A 21569-nucleotide genomic window follows, 5' to 3' on the forward strand; every position below is an offset into this window, starting at 1 on the left:
ATACGTGGGTACGTTCCGTCGCTATCGGAAAGAAGACGCGACCGGGAACGGAACTCGCCACATGTGCGCAAACAGTTAACGGAGAAATATAAGTCAACGCAATCGTGCCGTTGTGGAATGGAATGATGAAGGCTTGGCGACCGAAGCGCGAATCGGCGATAGGGGAAGGATGGAGATGGGATGAACCAAAAAAAAAAAACAAAGCGGGTGGGGTGGGGGCAACAGAAACACACATATCAACTGTTTCAATGAAGTTGTTTTCTTATCGTCGCGCAATTCAACCTACAATACGCCAGCGCTACGCAACTGCCACCGTGGTTGATTTATTCCACGGCGTGTGTGTTTGTGTGTCTATGTGGAGTGAAAAATTGCGTGCCACGAATGCGTTGGAAGCAGATATTTTTTTAAAAAGGCGTTGAAACCCCCGTTTTTTTTTCGCCACGATTCACGAAACGTGCTCGCCGGAGGGCCTTTCTGTCGAACGGTTAGGAAAGGGATAGTAAGTTATCGTTGTATGGAAACTCACTTTGCAGGAACAATGCTAACAGTTGCGAATCCATTCTTTTCGTTTCCGACGCTTTTCCGATCCTTGTACTTGTACAACGAGTAACTAGCCGATAGGAAAAAAGGATGTTTTGCGTGTTCCTTCCTTGTTTTCTGAAACGTTCTATCGCGCACCGCAATGCTGACCACTAGGAGCACATTTCGCTGAGGATTCCTTGCAAAGAGAGATTACCAATTGGGCGTTTTGTGTCGATTAAACAACGGGTCAGTACGCTGCTTGCTACCCCTAGGTCGCCCGATGGAGGAACCTATCGGGCATTGAAATCTAGTGGCCCAGTGGGAATACACGAACAACCGAAAATAGACACCAACCAAACACACACATACACTCCCGTTAGCGATAGATAGGTTCGTTCCGCGTACGTCACCAACTAAGTAAAGAACACTTGATAGCAAACAAAACGAACTGAAAATAAAACCAATCAAATGTGAAGATTGTTCTAAATAACGAACGCCTGTACACCTCAAGGAGTAGCATGTACGATCGCGTAACACTTCGTAACGGGTAACCGGATCGATTTGTCAACCACGTCCAGTGATCGCGAGCCACCAACTACGTTTGCCGCTTGTTCGTTCACTAAACAAATAAACAAACAAACAATTGCCCGTTGTGTGCTCCGGAGAGCTTGTGGTTCGGTTCTTCGGCAGCGCAACAATCGTCGTCAACCGTGGCCAGAGGCGCGATCGACAAGCATCGTGTCACACACTAACGCGCTCACCATGCGCCCCCACCTCTCCCCCCCGGGGTCGCCTATCCCGGTTTGGCAGGCCGTCGCGCGGGATGGTCTTGTGTTTGACACTTGTTGACGTTGACGCTCGGGAAGGTTGCCACCGACGGTCGCTAGATGGCACAATAGCGCCTGTGACAAGTGCGAAACGGGCTCGGGTGCGCGCGCGTGATGCGTGTGGTTGTGTCACGAGCTGCTAATGAGCTACTGCCGTTCCCCTCAGCAAAAACAACAAGAAGGGAACGAAACAGGATAGCCTTCACGAACGCCGAGGTAAACAGCTAACGATTTTGACAGTTCTAGCCGTGGAGCAATGGGTTGGAGGTGTTCCTCCGGAAATACGCGTACGTGGAACACACCGTGGCCGCAAAAATTTCCCCCCTGGTAGGCTGTGAAACCAGCAACCGAGGAACAACAAGGGTACGGATCCGATCTCCGGATGATGGAATCGGTGGAATCGGAGCACAGTAAACTGAAGCGGACCCGCGCGCGCGCACGTCGACTGAAGCGGCGGAGTTGCACGGAGTTTTTGTCTATTTCTATGCACGACCGATATTGGACTGAAACTGACACTCGCCGGCGGACGCCCTCATCGCGTCGAACACACAGCTAACTCGTCGTCGTCGTCGGTCCAGTCCGGTCGCGTTCGTTCGCTTCGCTCGCTGCAGATACGGCGGCGCTTGGTTGCCTCCGCCGCTGCTGCTGCTGTTGCTGGTTTAGACTGACGCTATCTGTTTCGCTTACTCGCCCCGAGCCGATACCGCGACGAGTCCACGCTCCAAGAACGGGCCCCGCATGACAGGAGGGAGTGCAGGAGCAACGAGTGGGGGACGAGATGTGATCGCGGACGCACACTAACCCGCGGGGCGCGAGTCGAGTCACCACGAGGGCGCCTTATCGGCTTAGTTCCGCGCGCTGTGTGAGAGCGTCGACGACCAAACAGAATCGATGAGCTCCCTTCCCACCCCTTCCCGCCGCGGATGTGCAAGTTCCCGAGGTTCGGGGATTTTCGAATTCAAACCCACGTCGTCAGATCGACGGCGATCCGTATCGAAGCATCCGCGGTGGACTTTTTCTCCCATTATCAGCAAAACCATCCCTTTGGTTCGGGTTCTCAACCCAGGGTGGATATAAAAAATCTCCATATGATCGCCCCACGATCACACGCTGATTGTGGTTGCTGTGTTTGTGTGAGAGTGAGATATAGATTCGACTTGTTATCCGGCAAGGCGACCCGAACGATCGCGACAGAACCTTGTGCCACACGACCCAGGGCGACAGAATGAACTGATCGGATGGGCGACGGAGTGAGCGAGCAGGGAAGACGGCAGTTTAGGCGATCTTCACGCCAGTGGTTGGCGGAGGCTGCGGCGGATGAGGCTGCTTAACTCGTTTTTTTTTTCTAGATTTCCCCTCTATCAAACGCCGTTTGGTAATCGGTGGCATATGGAAATTGTGTAGATTCCATCCAACACATGTACATTCATTCGATGTAGAGGTGGAGATCGACACGATCGACAAATGGCGACCAACATTTTATTGGTTTCTATTCCCAATCTCACCCAGCGATCGCTACAAGAAGGCGTTTTGATGCGACAAGGCACGAAATGCTACTTGGGACACCTTGCTTCGGATGCGATTAAGCGTCAAAATGTTGTTCATCATGCAACAAGTGTTTCATTTCAGCGAGTGAATACGCTCCGAAAGTGCGTTTTGCACTCGCCCGAAATCGACTCACTTTCGACCACCAGGTTCCGCTTGGGCGAACGTTCCGAACGGGCACGGAACCCCCAATTGGCGATCGATAGTCGATAATTGTTCACTAATTTACAGCCACTTTCCCCCCACCCGGCCTCGTTTGCGACGAGACATATCGCGCACGTGATTTATTATAAGCGCGCACGCATTTGTGCATCCTTGTGCACGCCACGTGGTTCATCACTTTCGCATGGAAATTAGGCTTTAAAAAAACCCTTCACCCTTTGGTTTTTGTTTCGTTTTCCCCCGGACATTTTCTCTTCGTACCCACCGAGCCCGTACACGGGCATCCTTGAGCTCGATCAGTTGACGCTAATTGATGCCAATTGCTTTGTCGAAACTGGAGCCGCCATCTTGCGCCAACGGACGGCACGCGTGTTGGGGAGGGCAGGCATTTCCACACGATTGCCTACGGTTCGGTCTGCACAGGCAATCACTTCCCAGTACTGAGGTCCACCGTTTCGAGTTGCCGATTATTTTCTTCGCTTTTCGCAATCATTATCCAAGATTTTCCTCACTAACGGTGCACGCTCGAACCGCCATATCCTCCTAGGAATCGATTCGTTTATTGATAGCATTAGAATGTGTTCTTTACGCCCCGGCACTGGTGTGTTTCATACTTACACTCCTCATCAAACCCATCTCCCCCGGCAAGATCTATGGGATGGGCTTGGAAAAAGGAAATCCCCGAAGCCGATTCTATCCGGCACCGTGACCAGTCCATCAATCGAACGATCGCTTCCGAACAGCCGAGTGGACGCAGTTGCACGGTTGGAAATACCCCACGGTTTTACGACCCACTAACCACAATCATAACTCCCTTCCAGCCGGCATCGGCGCTGGTGTCCAAGGCGAACGGGTCAACAATACCCCGGTCAACGTCGGCAAGAAGATGGCGGACATACCACGTTGGCCAACGTTGGCGAGCGCAGGCTTTGCTCAATGTTTGAGCCCCGCCACCGAATGTACTCCGCACCGGGTGGATGCAAACGTACCGTGTCACAATCGATGCCACTGCCCAAGCACACGCTCTGTAGGCGCATCGTGCCAACTGCAACGGTGACTAGTTGCAGCAGAAAAGAACCAGCTGAGATATGGCATTGAGGTGGAGAAGAATTACCCTTAAGTGCAGCAAGACAACGTAAAGATATCTAGAATGGAAAGGAAGCCATCGTTTAACAATGGAATGATTGATAGGGAGATTCATAACTTCTTCCAATTATGACCAAATCTTATGATCTGTATAAAGATAGCTTCTGTATTCTGTGATAGAAAAAACGGTCATTACATCAACGATTTTCGGCCTAGCTCCAATACCACATCTTGCCCAGTTTCCTGCATTGCTCAGCCGTTACATTCAACTGGGTTTTACAACAAAGAATCGGCCGTTTCGCCGGTGACGAATGCGGTTTTTACGCAAAATGGCGCGACATTCAATCAAGGTTCAACTTGGAAGCTTTTTTACCACACGTTTGAAAAGAGAGGGGGAAAATATAGGAATTATAAATAACGATCCGATAAGCAATCTGAAGGCTTAGCCCGCGCTCTAAACCCATTGCCTATCGAACGGTTCCGTATGCACACACAAAAGAAAGAAAAAAAACGCAGACAGAACATCGACAAACGGTTACGGGTGAGTAGCTGACCCCTACCCGGTGAAGGCAGGAGATGCCGAACGAAAAGTAAAACGTCGGCCTTTTTTCAACGGAGGCACGCCAAGATAAGCGCGGAAAGTGTGTTTGTGCGCAGAAGTATGATTACCACTTATCGCTGCATAGTATGTACACTTTCGGTAAGGGGGACCGAAAACAAGCGCTCAACATAATGTCGGCCTTATCACTTTTGGCTTCTTGCTGAATTTTGTCGGACTGTTCGAATGAAAACAGCAGTTCGCGTGAAAAAGTGCGCCATTGAACAAACAAACGTAAACAAATAGCAAATTAACACAGTGTACGTAGCTGTATAAAAAAAAAGCACAGACTGTTTTACTATCAGTTTTCACACATTAACGTAGATGTATGTACAAGCATTACATTATTGCAGCATTTGCTTTTTATGAATAGTTTGTTAGTTTTAAGGAAGGGATCATACTCCTTCGTGGGATCCCGCAAAGCCCCAATGCAGTCAATCAAAAACCCTCCATGATCACGAAATAGATCAAACGACACATAATGCATGCAAATTTAGAGTGGAGAGTCGAACAAACGGGCGACATAAATGCCGCCCCAAATATCCTCCCTGACATTTGACATATTTGAATGCAATCTAGGACAATATACACACACACACACACGCGCTAGCCTCCGCATGGTTGCGATGTTGCTGCTACTGCGGATGACCTCGCTAAAGGTGGACTAGTTTACCTCCCCCCCCCCCGCTTTTCGTTCTCTTGCTCTGTCTCTCTGCCTCTCAGGACGAGATACGACATTTGAAATCCGACGCCAGTGCGACAACCCGAAGGCGTCTGCAAGGGGGTTTTGAAGAAAGAGAAGGCAAGTAAAAAGAAAATAAATAATAAAACACGGTATGTGTTATGAAAAGTGTGATCATCCGCTACAGCAATGGCCGAGCGAAACCCGAAGAGAGAGTGTTTGACATCCACCACTTTGACAGCTCCCAGTGCACAATGGGATCCTGGGGATCGAAAATGCAGTGAGAGGGACTGCGATAGAAGGGAGAAGCCTGCCGAAAACAGCTGATAAACCTTCGTCGGTCATGCTTCGATGATGCCGACGCCCTCGTGACATATGTTGGGGGCGCTCAGCTCAGCTCCATCTCGTTCGGAGTACCTGCCATCCCCCGGGGTAGCCCGGCGTGGGACACTATCCTGTTCATCTATGTGCGTGCAATTTAGGGGAGCTCTGTGGTATGCGTAACTGCCAAAAGGACTCTTTTTAATGGTACAACACCGACGAGTGGCCGATTCTCCGAGTAGGTCACTCATGTTTTTATCCTGCATACCGCAAGGACCGATGCTTTTCACGGGAAAACACGTGCGCCAGAAATGGCTCTCTTCGAGGCGCGAGTATCGGACCAATGTCGACCAGGAGATAAGGGTAGATCCCCGGATAAATGAGAGAATCGTTTGGCTCGGGAATTCGTCGTGGCACGCTCAGGACATACGCGAATTGGCAACGTCATTATGAGCGTCGACGGCAGCAGAGTGTGTTCTACGAATGACCTTCCCCGGGGAGTGGAGCATATAACGAACACAACAACACACACCCAAACCAGCAATAAGATATGCCTTGTTGATGGTAGAGCAATGAGCTAAAACAGGACCTCCAAAAAGGATAAACGTCGCTGTCTGGAGGAGCTACCAAAGACTCTCCAGCAGACTTTTGCTGCAGCTCATTCGGGAGGATACCATCAACATCCGAATGCACACGTGAACAGGAACATTCGGGGCGCTAAAGGACTTTCATGACAGAGAGCACCGCGAAGTGAGATGTTCTCCCACTGTTTGCGCTGGTATTTCCCTTGTATGCTGTCCTGCCAGCTGGGAGATTCTTCGTAAACGCGTGTGTCTGTATTGCTGTATGGCACACTCTCGTCAATATATCCTTCCAAGAGGGTTAAAAAACCTCGCAATGTTTGCCGCAATCAATGTCCGATTATGACACCATCCACACGCGCGATCAAGGACGATAACCTGGCCGAGGTCGTTGTGTGTACGCTATGTCACTCTCTTATTATAAGACATGCTTAATCGTTAATGCAAATAAAAATATCTTCTTTTAAGCTCATTGATTCAAGTAAACTTAGGATTACAACCACAAAACACGTATCTGGCTAAAGAAGTCGCAATAGTGATAGATACTTTTTTCCAACGGTAAGCTAGCTGACCCCGACGAATTAGAATAAAACCACACATGCCTCGCAATGTAACGCATAATAATCCCGTTTGGATGTGCCTCGATGTATGTAACTGGGACAGAAACCTCACGGTGCACGCACGGAATGGTACGAATTCGGAGAAGAACGTAGAATGAAATGGAGAACTGGAGCAAAACACCACACACGGACGAGGGAAAAATAAATAAATGAGAGCATAATAACAAATAGAGCTGCTTACGTTGGCTACCACCGCCGTTGACGATGAAGGAATCCAGGTTGCTGCCCGACTATGGACGGACCGACCGACTGAGCCTTGTGAACTCGCCTGCTCGCCTGTCCGACTGACTGACCGACTGACTGACTGACCGACCGTAGCCCGTAGCCCTAGAAGCGCCACCGACCGAAACCGAACCGGAGAGCCCGCTGGCCTGCTAAGCTGGCTGGATTTTGTCGGTGGCCGCCACTTCCGGCCGCGTTCCCGCACTCCGCCGCGTTCGATCACTTGGAGAAAATCGCTTCCACGGGATTGGCGGGAGGGGGGCAGGGGGGCAGGGAGTTCGAGTGAAAAGGACGGCTCGGCTCGTATGTCGTAACACCTGCAGAACGGCGACGGGCCACGCGAAGGACACGGGCACGGAATTGAAGCAGGTTCGCGATCGATTTCCCTCCCCACACGGGGGCACGGGTCTTCCGGAAAACGAAAACGGTGAACGCGGGACCTCACACTCCGAACTGCCACACACGCTGCTAGTTAGAGACACTTTCGCTGCGACACTGCGACCACCGCAGAACCCGACGGAGGAACTAGCGTGCAGTAAAGGACACTAGGTTACTTTTTTGTTGCCCGTTTCCTGCAGCGATGATCCACTAACAATCACGCACACTCACAGACACTGTGTTCAGTCCACGACCAGGGGGCCGCACGTGCAAGAAGAGTGTGAGAAGCAGGGATCCTATTGTTTTACTAGAAGGAAGAAGGGTAATAATGGCATAGAACAAATAAGCTACAAAAAAGTGATCACAAAAATTCCGATAACAATGCGTGGAAAAATAAGCCCCGGGAAACTCAAAGCAATCGCGGTATGATGCGCTCTTTCTCTCCTTCTCTCTCTCTCTCTCTCTCTCTCTCTCTCTGTATGACGTGACGCTTTTGCTTGCCCAAGGAGCAGGAAAGGAGAGAATGTTTCTTTGAGTTTACGCTGCTTTTCTTGAACGACTTTTCCTGGTAACGAATGGAAATTGCAGCAAGCCGTGTCCGTTATGACACAAACTAGCACGCTTTCTCGCTCCCGCACACCATAGTCCCTCTCCTTTCCACGACCCGTTTTTTTTCAATTACACTGCATCGTTCCGTCTCGTTCTTGCCAAGAGGGGGAGAGGGTTTCGCTTCCTATGTTGTAGGTGTTACAAGGCATCCTTCCTCCCTCGGTAACCCGGGTCACCTTCCGTAGCTGGTGTTTCACGGTTTGGTGGCGCACGGGCTGGCTTTTCAAGTTTTCCCATGCTAGGGCATTTTAATCTTCTTCTAGTTTTTCCACCTCTTCACGTTTGAACGTTCGCGCCGATCGATCCGCCACCCGACCGCCGGAACCAAGTTGTACCCTTCCGGGGCGACGGTCCGGACTGCGGCAACCACTGCGGCACAAGGATATGTTGTTTTTCTTGCCCGTTTTTTCACCGTTTCGCTAACCGGGGTGGTCGTGTTTTACTTTCTAACTAACATGACTTCCGGTTGATTGGCATATCAGGGGCTCGCGGACAGACAGCTCACTTTGGCGACTGGGAAAAGCAAGGACGTTCAGGGACACGAGGACGAACAGGATGCAAAACGACCAGTCAGGGCTTCCACAGTTAGTCCGGGACCCACATTCAGCTGGCTCGCCCCCGGAGACTAATGGACACAAGGACCTCGATGAGTTCCGGAAACAAACACACCACACGCTACTTTTCGCTAATGAAGTTCAGTAAAGGAATTCAATCAAATAATTTTACATAAACACGAATCCGCACACCAGTCCCAGAGACTGTTTGGCTCTCTTTCTAGTGAACTGATGGGTCGTCCTTCACTTGTTTTTGGTTTGTTCTGACTGTCTGACGCACGGCAGGGTTTTACACCCGACCGAACCCGATGCTGATGGTCGTGGATTTTCACCTGACACTAACAGTTACTACGGCTGGCCGCGTTCCGTTCTGTCTGCCGTGGCACAAACACACGCACACACGCACGCACAAGGGGTGGATTTGTTTGTTTAATTGCTTCACGCGCAGCTCCTCACCGGAGAGCTCCAAAAAAGCACACACCGCACGAGAGAATGCGTTTGATGATGTGTCGCAGCGGCGAAGTTTGCAATGTGCCTACGACGATATGGTCGCCCGTTTTCGAGGTTGAAGCACACCACGCACGCAGCTGGATCGTGTGTATGTATGTGTGTGTGTATGTGTCACATGAGAGCGAGAAGGATGATGTGCGCGAAAAGTAGACGCGACGACAAACTCACGTTGCTGCGGCTGCTGTTGCTGTCACTCGAAAAATGACAGCGCGCGCCCAAAACCGAGTACCCGGGGGGGGCGCGATTGGGGTGGAGCGGCCAGCCCGGCAGGGGGATGACGCGATGACAGCAGCGATGGCCACGACGAATACGGCGACCAACCGGTGATGGCGGCCAAAGTGAAGAGGCTCCGCGATCGAGAGAACGTTGTCAGAGTGTGGAAGGATTTGCCGATAGCAGCGCAGCTAACCTTTTGTGGATGCTCTGTTGTGGGGACCCGATTCAATCCGACCGCCCGAGCGACCCCGACCGATTGGCACTCTTGCTCTTGCTTGTGTTGCCCCCCCCCCCGTTGTTCAGCATCACACCCTCACGCCTGTTTTCCCTCTCGCCCGAAGCGCGTCGGTGATCGCGACACTCAAACACGGTTCTAATGGCAAAACGGAGCTCACCCTCTCGTGTGCTCTCCGTGTTGTGGGCATTCGCTCTCAGCTAGCTTTGCTGCATTTAGCGACGCGACGGGATAGAGGTGAAGGCCCCAAGGCAGCCCCAGCAAGACACAATGGGGGGGAAACCGCTAGAGAGGTTGCGCAACTGTCAGGTTGGCGCAGTGGTGTATCGACGAACACACACACCACGCCAACGAGAACCGCGGTCCGTTGTTGTTTATTCCTCGCTTCAGGGCTCGCTCTTTGGAGCCTGCTCCAAAACCTGCTCTCTTCGTCTCTCTGTTTCTCTTGCTATCTTTGACCGTCAAACTTTTTTTTTAACGTTACACTCGCTCAGGTGTTCGGTCAGCTGGAGACACGGTGGCCCGCACACTCACGGCGGCCTGCTATAGTGCGCTAGTGTCCGCAACCGATTGCGTCTGTGCGCTACTCTCACGTGTGTGTGTATGTGTGGGCAGCGACGCAGCTGGTAGCAGCCTTAATCCACGACTCCCAATGCACGGTTCGGGAGAACGAATGGTGGTAACTCATCTTCTTCCGCGACACGATGTCCATTTTGCTCGTTGGGCGATCGAATATCGCAAGGAGAGCAGAAGCCAAATTACTCCTACGCGGGCATAGTCTCCTCGTCCACATGTCCTGGTGTACGTCAAAGTAATGTTGGGCAAGCATTATTGCCAGTACTAATTCTCTCGTCGTTGCTCAGTGGTTGAAATGCCACATCGCGAGAGAATCTCAACGCGTCCTGGCGCTCAGGAACCGTTCTTGTCCACGTGGTTTGTGGATTGAGTGCCCTGGGGGGATCTCCAACCACCCGCAATCCGGAGGGGGATTGAAGGAGACATGGGGAGACGAGTGTTTATGTAATGGTGTGCAGCAAAAATGGACGTCTCTCTGGCGAGCGAGCGCCATACCATGCCCCATCAGGCATGCCGTGACGTTTGCTGAGAACTACCAAGCAAAAACGCGACACATACAGAGAGTCGAAATGGAATGTGTACGAATTATTTTCGACTGAACGATGACGCTGAGTGTGGCGTTCTCCTGGCGTTCGAGAAGCCCTGCGCATCCTTGCTCTGCCCTGGTTGCGGCATCACGGTCGAGGATATTCGGGCGCAGGGTGCCTGCTCGTGCCAGGAAATAATGTGGGTCACCCGAGGGGGTAGGGGGGGGAAGGGAATGTGGGAGCCAATGTTTGCAAGCTTCCGACTGCACGCAGAGCAGTGACGCAGCTTGTGATCCGTATCGGATGGCTTTCCAATTTTATGCCCCCCGTCTATTTTCGCTACTCTACATTGTGTGGATTGCATGTCAATCTCTGTATCGCTAATCCATCAAATTAAAAAATACTAACAACATTGCAATGGGCTGTTGGGCAAATTGAGGGACATGCAAGGTCCGTGCCTTGTTTTTACCAACAATAGTATCGTATTTAATAGCAATCAATCGACAATCGTTCTCGGATTGGTAGGCCACTAGAAAGAATGTTGTTAATTTTTGCCAAATTTTCCATGGTTTATGTTTCAACATTACTTTCCGGATTTTGTACATCTAATATTGGAAATGTGTTACATATTCTGATACTTTGTAGTTTGAACAACTCATTTATTTTAATTTTTAATTTCGCTGTTTGAAAAAAAATGTTCTTGTTAAGGTTATTTGTCGAGTAAAAGGTACTAAACCAAGGTAGCAAATAGCATTCAAAAATCTTTTGACAACCAAGTGATTTTCTTCCAAGGCGAAGAGATACTCAAATAATCGCTTGAAGCATCTCTTCACCTTCCCGAAACGTAACCTTCCACGCCGAAATGCACCAGCACGTGTTTCGTCAGTTGAAAAAAGGGCTCAAGTTCTCGTACGGGCGACCTTCGCACTTGGCTTAAACCCCTCCAAGGATGGATCGAATCGCAACGAGAGGAATCCGAGCGCTGCTGGAAGATCCATAACCAGTTTTGCCCCCTTGTGGCGGGGATCACATGCGATCGTGGCGACAAGAAGCGAATATGCTCAACCATTTAAAAATAAGCTCTGTAACATGAAGCAAAGAAGGGAGGAGGGAGTAGGGGGAAACAAAATCAAGATAATAAAATATATCCCCAAATTTATCCACCAACTGGCATCCTCCGACCGCGGGCGCACGGGGAGGCGGAGGGATAGAAGCGAAAGCCCCAAATGCGAGCGCTCAACGGAACGAAACGGAATGAGGGAAAAAGACGGCCAAGGATTAGGACCCGTGACCGTGTTTGCCCGCGCCCCTGACACGATGACGCCGAAACCGGACAGCCACCACCGACCACAAAACGTGTTTGGCCGCAGGAAAAGAAACGGATGGCATTGTGGTGATGAAACAACATTTAACAACAAACGCAAACAGGATGGTGGGAGGGGAACGGACGGCAAGGGAGAGAAAATATGGTGAGCATTTAAATCGAACCGGTTGCGCGGAAACGGACACGAAATCGGATTTCGAAGGTTGATCGGTTTTTTCTTTCCTCTGGGTGGAGGAGGGAGGTATAGTGCTTCCTCCCCCCACCTCGACCGTCAGCCGAAATCCCACAGTTTAGCGCTTTTCGGCGGTCGCGTGTACTTATTCGTGTGATCCGCGAAAAGCATTCTGCCATTCGGACGACCTTCCGTGATTGGATTCCGCGTTCCGAAGCCCGTTTAATTTTATTTTCGCTTGTTGCGACGTCCAACCGCGTTCAAAAAGCTTGTTTAATTTTTCGTCCGTTCCTCCGAATCGATTAAACGACGGGCTTTAGGCGCGCGCCAATGAGTGACGCGGCTACCGATTGGGTGGCTAGTGGTAGTAGTGTAGGTGTCACCGGATGTACACTGGTGGATATTTTCGTAAGCTTACGGATCCGTATAATGTCATAGGAATTTGAACGTTTTGCGAGGATCAGATCAGATCGGATGAAATTTTAAATAAGATATGGATCTTCAAACAGTCTAACTATTCGACAGGTTTGTCAATTACGAATTGTACGGTGTCGCGTCACTCACATAAGACGGACACTTTTGTTCGCGTTTTTTACATTCCAACAGAAGTGTTTTTAAATTTCAATCTGATTTCATTGAATAGATTTAAAACATTTTTGCTAAACGTTCTTCAACAAACTCAGTTTGAAGTACCGGTTCTAAGTGAAGGTTCTAAGATTTCTATGCCGAAAGTAACATTTTGGGAAACATATTAGGAATAATCTTATTCACCGTTACTAAATTAAACTTTCTCAATTCTTGCACAGTGATTTTCCAAAACAACAACCACCACACTGTGTATGGCACTGTAAAACATAATATAATTTGAAAGCTACTTAAAAGGCAGTCACTGTGACAGTGCATCCTCCTAAAAAGCCCCCGGGCGGCTGAGTAAGCAAGATTTACCAAATTTCACTCCGTAAAAAGGCAGGTGAACGTACTGGTTCCGGCCCGGGAAAGGCTCCTGCCGCGCCACAATTAGCCATCATGGAAGCCTTCGAGCCATCCGAAGCGCACCCACACCGGACCGAAAAGGGCCGTGTCTGGTCGTTCGGTGTCAAATTAGGTCGAGCGATGGGACACGGCGGAGGTAGCAGCGTTTTGGCTAATGGGAGGTCACGGCGTGATCCATATACCCGTGTGTGTGTGTGTGTTTGTGTCTGTTTCTGTTTCTGTCGGCTCACTAGGAGCTAATTAAAATTCATTCAAATTTCTCATTAAAATCCTTTTTAACGGGAAGAAATGCAGGCAGGTTCGGGGTGAAAAAAAAAAATTCCTGGCTCATCCCATAAGGTCCCTTTCAACAACAGTTCCCAATTTTAGCGGGCATCCTGCACGTGGCCAGGATTTCGTGCCATTTGAGCGCGAGGGAAAACCGCTCAGCCCGTTTCGCCCTCTTTTTTTTAATGTTTCGGGTATTTTGGCATCGATCCACTCAATTATGCCAATCGGCAGCGGGAAGGATAGGAGAAAGAGAGGGAGAGCGAGACCTGTGGTCGGTAGAGGGGAAGGGTATCGATTTTGAGCATGGGCAAAATAGGACGCTGCCGTTTATTGGATTTTAATTACGACTTGACGCCAACAGGGCAAGAAAATGAGCGTGACGAGGAGCGGGTGGGAGGTAAGATCAGGTACAGGTGCGTCCTTGCCGGAAACCCTTTCCGCTGTCACCGTCAACCTGCAGAGCCCGATTGATATATTTGTGTGCCGTTTGCCACCGTAACTTCTTCGCGGGAACATGGCCCATACGGTGTTGATCCCTTTTAAAGGCTTCACTGTGGGACATTTTATAGCGTCCCGGTAAAAAGGGTAATACAGTTGAAGGAAACAACATGTAAAGTATTGTATGCGCCATGTGTTTTTTTTTCTTCTGCCTAGAGAAGCCGTGCAGTGCGTTGTGATGCAATACGGGGCCAACGAAAGTAGAAGACAGTATGGAGCCTTACGCAAGGGAAGGAAAACAGAACATGTGAAGCGGTGCAAGAGGCACGAGAACATTCGAATGGACCCAGCGCCCGAATCGGGCTTGTCGAGAGCAAAAGATTAAGGAAGCAAACAAGAAGAGGAGCAAAACAAATGACAGCACTTCGTTATCTAATCATGAGCGAGCTTGGTTGCGAAGCGTTAGAGGCGCCGAGCAGCAAAACGTTCCCGGCCCGGTAGCAAACGAATTGTTGACCACCAGATCGCATTATGAAATAAGATCTGCTGCGCGCCGACGAGAGGAGCGACCAGTGACATGCGAAAATAGGACCTGCAGTGAAGAAAATGTGAGAAAGCGCAGAGAAAACGAGCAAAAACACATTAAAAACCAACGAGGTTGAAACAAAAAGTTTTGTATGACATTAAAACTTTCAGTGTGTAGTATGATTATTTCAACATGCTGAATATTGAGTTGGTCGAATTTCTAGTATGGAATATGAAAAACCAACAACTAGTAAGGTTTTCGAATAGGGTTGTATGGTTTTGATTACCATAATTTAGTTTTACACCCAGCACTGAGTTGGTAAATATTTGTAAACTCTAAGGAAACAATTTGAACGATTTAAAAAAAAGTTCAATCTTTTTTAATAATATGTTTTCAGTTTTTCTAAGAAAGACATCGTCAACTGTTATTGTAGCAAAAGTTTATTACCTGATGTTGTTGTTAAATCCAAAAACAAGCTCATACTCATCATCGATGATTTGACAAGTTGATTCCCAGAGAATTTCTCTGCATTCGACAGCGCTTTACCGTGATACTACTCGGCTTATGTTCACTTGTGGTTGCGCGAGATTGAATTACGTCGTCTGGCGAGGGAAGAAACCTAGCTGCCACAAGATCCGCCCGCTAGCATGAGTCGGTAAACCATCTGGTGACGAGGTTCGTTCGCTTATCAGAGACGCTATTTCCAGGAGGAATGAATCCGTGCTATTACTCAACGAAAATAAATCGTAAGCACAGCGTTTCTAAAAAAAAGGTTGTCTGAGAAAAGTCAGTATCATCATCGCCTCTCGAGTGCTTAATGTAATAGGATTCACTGATAACAGTTCTGATAATGATGTTAGTTTACAACACGTTTGTAAAAAAAAACTGAGTACATCGTAGCATTCGGTTAACGTCTCCATACGGTCCGATTCTTTCAAAAGTAATCTACATCCGTCGTCGAAACGTAGCGTGAACTCAATCGATAGCATATCATTCGATTGCATGAGAATTTGAGTGCGCAATGGTGTGAATATAAGATTGAAATACCATACATGTAATAACGGCAATCTAAAAGCAAAAGTATTCCCACCAGGGAACCCACGAATAGGGCCCAATCGTCCAACCAACAACCGGCACTTAATCTTATCTCGCGCAGTGCGACTCAATCGTTCGACGCTGTGAACACTCGCGTAGGGTTTTCGGGGCGATTGTGGTTCAAAAATATGCCAGACATGTTGTAAACGGCCAATGCAGGAAGGAAAGGAACGGGCGAGTTTAAAGAAACGAGAGGAAGCAATCCGGCCACAATCTAGACTACACATACACACACACACAGAACCGTTGCGTGATGGTCGTCATGTCGTTTAATTACACACGGTACAATATTCCCATTTTCTAATCACCGTTTTCATTCGTTTACGACCATCATAGGGGCTCCTGAACGCTCCTTAGGCCAGCGCCAGTATTGCCAGCTGTTTCGAGAGCCCAAAGTACGCGCCCATGGTTCGTCTCGGCCCGCTGTTGACTTGACGAGCGTCCCTGGCGGACTCGGAAAGGGAAATATTTACGCAGATGATTGTCCAAAGTGAGGCGGACGCGGCGTGCTTCGGGTGTCTGGCTGCCTCTTCAGCCTGGTTTCGTCTCCTTCATACAGAAAAAAGGCGCCATAGGGTCCCAGTCACGATTGTCAACAAATGAAGCATTGGATGGCGACGGGTCTGTTATGCTCACTTATCAAACATAAGGCATACACTTTGAGACAGATTAACCCCCTCGGCGCAATACACATACTTAACGCTCTTTAATATAGTCCACCAAGACGGATTACTTTAATAATCACTTCGTTCACAGGAGAAGTTCACTTGGGAAAAGATTAGAATAAGCCGTAAGAATCGCGAAAGCAGAGAGTTAAAATAGTGACAAGGAGAGGAACTTTGTGGAAAACTTTAGTTCCAAACAAACTTTACCCTGGCCAAATGGACCATAAACATGCTCACAGTAAAGGTCAGTTCTTGAAATCGTAAAGGTCAGTAACTCATTCAAGCACTCATTCACCAGCGCGCTAAAGTGTTAAACAGTAAAACCTTTAAAGGCTTCACGTGCAGAGCAGATTACGAACTTCAAATATTGAAAACAATGTTCGAATGCTGTTGTAATGCTTCCGGATTTGATGCGTTGTGCTTTCCCACATTGTTTCTGTTCGGAAGTTTACGGTTGCACAATTTCAGATGACATTTAACACTCAACGCGGTCGTTCGTGCGCTTCGGTGTGCTCAAAATCGCAGCGAACGAGAACGTCATCGCATTAGCCCGTCGCTATATTGTGCTCTCGACGTGCGGTACCAGCTCAGCATAATATGTTTGTGAAAGCATGATGTGCCCGGGCTGGTTGATCATGATGACGGTGATGATGCCCCCCCTTGGCGCGATGATAGCATCATCGCTTACAAGTGGAATATTGCTTCCGGCTCGCGGCTACCGAGGGCTTACTGTCCACCACTTAACTGCTTTTATCCATCTCTTTTATTTCCAAATCGCCATCTCTCCGCCGCTCGTAGTTTCCTTTCACACTCGACGGTAAATTATGATGTTGGGCATGTACAAAAAATAATCCCCGAATGTACAACGCGCGCTCGTCGGGAATTTCATACGGCACGGCGTGAGGGAGAATGCATTGTTTGTGACCGGATGTTGTCACGCTTTGAATGCATGAAGTTATGAAAAGTTGCATTTATGCTGTCACCCTCGTTGCTTTTCTCGTTGTAATCGTAATTATTTTCAAATGTGGATGTGAGTGACATCCACATATTTTTTATCTTTGATCACATTTTGACATATGTTTAAATTGTTTCATGCAAATATATTTGTTTATTCGAATAGATGATAATTTTTGAGTTTTATAAAAAATAGCATTGTATGCCAAATACGTCTTACCATAATCAAACAAAAAAAAAAGGAAAAAAAGAAAAAACTAAGCAAATAAATTCGTCACACGGCGAGGAAGAGACCTATCAGATCATTCCTATTTTGAAAATGTGTTTGAAGAAGTGTTAAATAAGACGAATTTCACGCCACATGGCTGTTGGCAGGGAGAGCGCGAAATAAAAAAACACACTTCGTTGACTGAAGACAGATGCTGGGAAATTGTTTCTAATTCAAATCACTTAAAGCTGAGAGCGCGAACACCCAACGAACGATATCGAAAGCTCTTCAATCGCAGCGTTTAATGGTGTTAACTCCGCGCCACCTCCCTCCTTCCCGATGCGGCCCGAACGATGGCGATGACGTGAAGATCGAAATTGATCCGCTCGAGGAACTTACGGTAGGGTACGTTCCCGTCCGTTTTTTCCCTTTTTGTTTTTGAATCCATGTTTCTTCTCCAACATCGACACAATATCAGCGCTTGGAAAAATAGGCCCGTTTCAAGTATGCTAAATTGTATCCAATTGATTCCATCAACCACTTGGCCCGTGTGTTCCGGAGCGCGTGGGGGCCCCAGATCGAAAATGTTCCGGCGTTCTGCTGCTTCCGTTTGCAAAGCGAGAACAAGAAGAAGAAAAAAAACACACACATGGACGAACTAAAATCAACACCGGCGACGATACGAAGCATCGTCTGCCCGCATATCGCTGGCCGAACTCGAGCCTCGCTAACTCGCGAGAAGTGCCCAGTCAATTGGTCAATTGGACTCTTCTTTTCTAGCCACGGTTTCCTCCCTCCTCCCCGGAGACTCGGTCCGAGATTTGTGCCGCATGTCGCTTGCGTAAAAAGGTGTGTAAAAGAAGGTACGATGCGTTAGGAGCGTACGATCAACATCGAGCGACGGTTCGCAGATCGACGGATAGATCCGAACATACACTGGCACCGCAATTGGTGGTACTCTGAGGTGCCGAACGCAAACCTCCCTCGGTGTGTCTCAGCTTGAGCTTGAAATGTTTGACCAGGTCTGCCTTTGCTTCCATTATCTTCACCGGTGATGGCAAAAAAAAGCCTCCTCCTTTCCCGGGCGATGTAAAAGCTGCAGGTTGCTAAAACAACTAGTGTTTGCTTGGTGCAGATGCGTCAGCCTTAACGCGGGTGAATGTACAGAATTGGTCAATTCACGATTTCTGTTTTCTACTGTTTGCCGTTTGTTTAACCAACCACAATTCTATAAATAGCCCCCTGTCTGTATGCACCGAGTCAAGTGAGGTGAAGAATGATTTCCCACAATGGATTTGAGAAGTGCGATTGGGAAACATATTCCTTCCCTGCCACTTAATGCGACGGACACAGGATATTGTGTCAATTAATATTTTTTCTGAAATTCCAACCGCCACAAAATGAAATGTAAACCTACTCCCATCATGGTGGGCCAAATTTTTAACCCCCAGAGGGCACTCTCTTTAGTTCGATTCCAAACCCTCTAAACCGCAAACCGTTTCTTTAGTTTTACCTCATCCTCAACAGAAGTGGTGCCCTTTTCCCCCGCCCACCCGTAGGGGTGATCAGCGTTTGAACTGCGGTTGCACAATTTGATGGATTTTGGAAGCCAAACCTCCCCTCCTCCCCCCTCGGGTAACTTGAGCCGAGCGGAAAATGTGCTTCGCTTTCTGCTCCGGTGGAGATGATTTATAGCCCATCGCCGGCGCACGAACAGGGAAAGGCATGTGGAAGGGAAGTTTTCCCTGCTCTTCTACCTCGCTAGTTGTTCGGATAGGCCTCTTAGAAGCAACCACACACATAAATCGTGCGAGTGATTTCGACTGACCTTTCGGCGCGAGCTGACGACGATCGCTAAGATGTCCCCGGGAAAGGGGATGGTTTTTCTTGCGCCCTGCCCTCGCGTGCCGTGGGAAAACAAAACCAAGCAAAATAGATCGATGATAGGTGCCCGAAGTTGTTTAACAGATGCATCTTTTCAAAAAGATACATATCGAAAAAACAGATAGAAAGTGCTGAAGAAACATACTTTCTTGTGTTCTTTGAATACAGAAATTTTTATAATTTAAATTTAGATGTATTCAAGTCAAGATCGATAGGATATTTAATTTAACAATATTTTTGTTTTCTACTGAACATATACTAGCATGCCATCATTGATTTCTATCACTTTCACTTGCTATAGATATTTATATCAAATTGAAAATGGGGGAAAAAGCTAGCAGCTTACTCGCGTCTCTGCTTGCTGCTATTCATATTTAGTTTCTCCTATTGCAGAATAGACATAGTTCCTGACACCGAAACATGCTAATTTTAATACGTTTACACCCAGCAAGCGGGTAAAACTCCTCGCCGGTTGGATCCACCCGTGCAAAACTTGAATGTTGCATTGTGCAACGTGCGAGCAGAAAAGGCGTGTCACACAAACACATTTGCAGAGGGTGACGTGTGAGAGGTGTGTCGGGGCGTCGATGAAAAAGGTGTCATATTTCTGTTACCCATCAGATTCGGAATCTGTTGATTTTTTATCCCACCCGTTTCAACAATCGGCTTGAGTGCATCCAGAAAAATGGCGAAAGTTGACAGTGAACAACTTCGAATACGATGAACCAACCACGTGTTTGCATAGAAGGTTCGCAACGGAAAGCGAAGGAGAAAAGGGGGCGCCAGTAGCTCGTCGTAAAAACTTTCGATTCCATCCTGACCTATTCCAAGGCGTTACATCGCGAATGGTCGTAAAAACAGGTTTCGCCACTTTTCGAGCGACATCAATAAGATTCACAGATACACAATTGTAGTTGTTCAAAAAGGTATAATGCAAAATCAGTTGAAGATGGAAAACAAAAGGAAAGAAAAATAATTCATAAACAAAATGGAGTTCTCCACAAGCATTGATGTGTCAACCGGTTTGTAATCGTATGTTTGAATTATTTGGATTTGAATTATGAAAATAATTTCACAATTTAAAAAAAAAGTGAGTACCCAAAAACTAACTTTCGCCATCGATGGTGCTTTCACTTTTATCATTTTCGGGCGTTTTGGTATTTTTCCTTTTTATCCTCCTTTTACTACGACCTCCCTTACACCCACTCCACCCGTTTGCCTTAATCGCGCTCATCGATGACCTTTCTGGCAATGCCATTGAAAGGCTACAACCGCGTCGACCGCTGATACGACCATCAATTGATCATCTTCGTTACGGCGAACCGGTTTTTCCTTTGAAAAATTGTGTGTGACTGTGTGTGCTCTCTGCGATTACTTCACTCAGGGGCAAAAATAGGCCAGACCGCCACCGAAAACTGCCAACGGTCGACGACGGCTCCGCTCACGCCAGTGATGACATTGTCTTACTTTTCGCCGCCTGCCAGCTGATCGGGCTCGCCAGCGCCATTGTGAAATTATGCTGCAGCGGGCGAGGTGCCGCATGGAGAGGGAAACAATGTCCGAAAGCAGCGGCCAAGAAGAAGTGGAACAATAAGACATCAACAAACGAAACAAACTTGCAGTGGAAAGAAAACGAGCAAGCTCTAGAGGCAGTCTAGAGGGGGATAAGTGTATGCGACCCGATGATACGAAGCCGATGAAGTGCGATTGTGTAAAGTTATTTATTGTGAACTGGCTTGTTCCACCTCACCTCAAAGAGAGAGGAAGGGAGAGCGAAAAAGGAGGGGCTTTTGATGACGAAAGCAGATTGGCAGATTTAAACCTGTTACGGGCAGCAACCATCGACCTGCGATGGCTGCTCGTTTGGTTTGCCCTCGTTCGGTTGACATTGCAACCACTTTTCGCACTTCCGGCGTAATGGGAATTTTATTATCTTTTGTTTGTGGTATACGAATGTTCGCAGGTATGGTTGTTTGTTCATTCTTCTTCTTCTTCTTCTTGGCGTAACGACCTCTTGGTCATGCCTGCCCCGTTAAGGGCTTACGAGACTTGTTTCCCTGTTGTACGTGGATAGTCAGTCCTCTCGTACAGGGGAGGGTCCGGTCTCGGTTGGGATTCGAACCCACGCCGTCGAGGTGGTGAGCCCCGGCGCTCATGGGCCGATTTTCTAACCGGCGCTACCGCTCGGCTGTCGCGGACCCCCATACATACATCATGTAAATTAACACCAATCGAAAATATTTCCACCTTTTATTGGGATGTTTCAAGT

The 21569-nt window shown here is 48.2% G+C and overlaps 1 protein-coding gene across 1 annotated transcript in view; it reads right to left on the minus strand.

Annotated features, from left to right (window-relative positions):
* LOC131289791 (RNA-binding protein Pasilla) overlaps window positions 1-21569 on the minus strand; it is a 69014-nt gene that overhangs the window by 35787 nt on the left and 11658 nt on the right. The window contains exon 2 of the mRNA XM_058319102.1: window positions 3956-4137. Within this exon, the coding sequence (XP_058175085.1) occupies window positions 3956-4137 (182 nt within the window). The remainder of the gene's footprint in view (window positions 1-3955; window positions 4138-21569) is intronic.

Source organism: Anopheles ziemanni, chromosome 3 (genome assembly GCF_943734765.1).
Source record: "Anopheles ziemanni chromosome 3, idAnoZiCoDA_A2_x.2, whole genome shotgun sequence".
NCBI lineage: Eukaryota > Metazoa > Arthropoda > Insecta > Diptera > Culicidae > Anopheles > Anopheles ziemanni.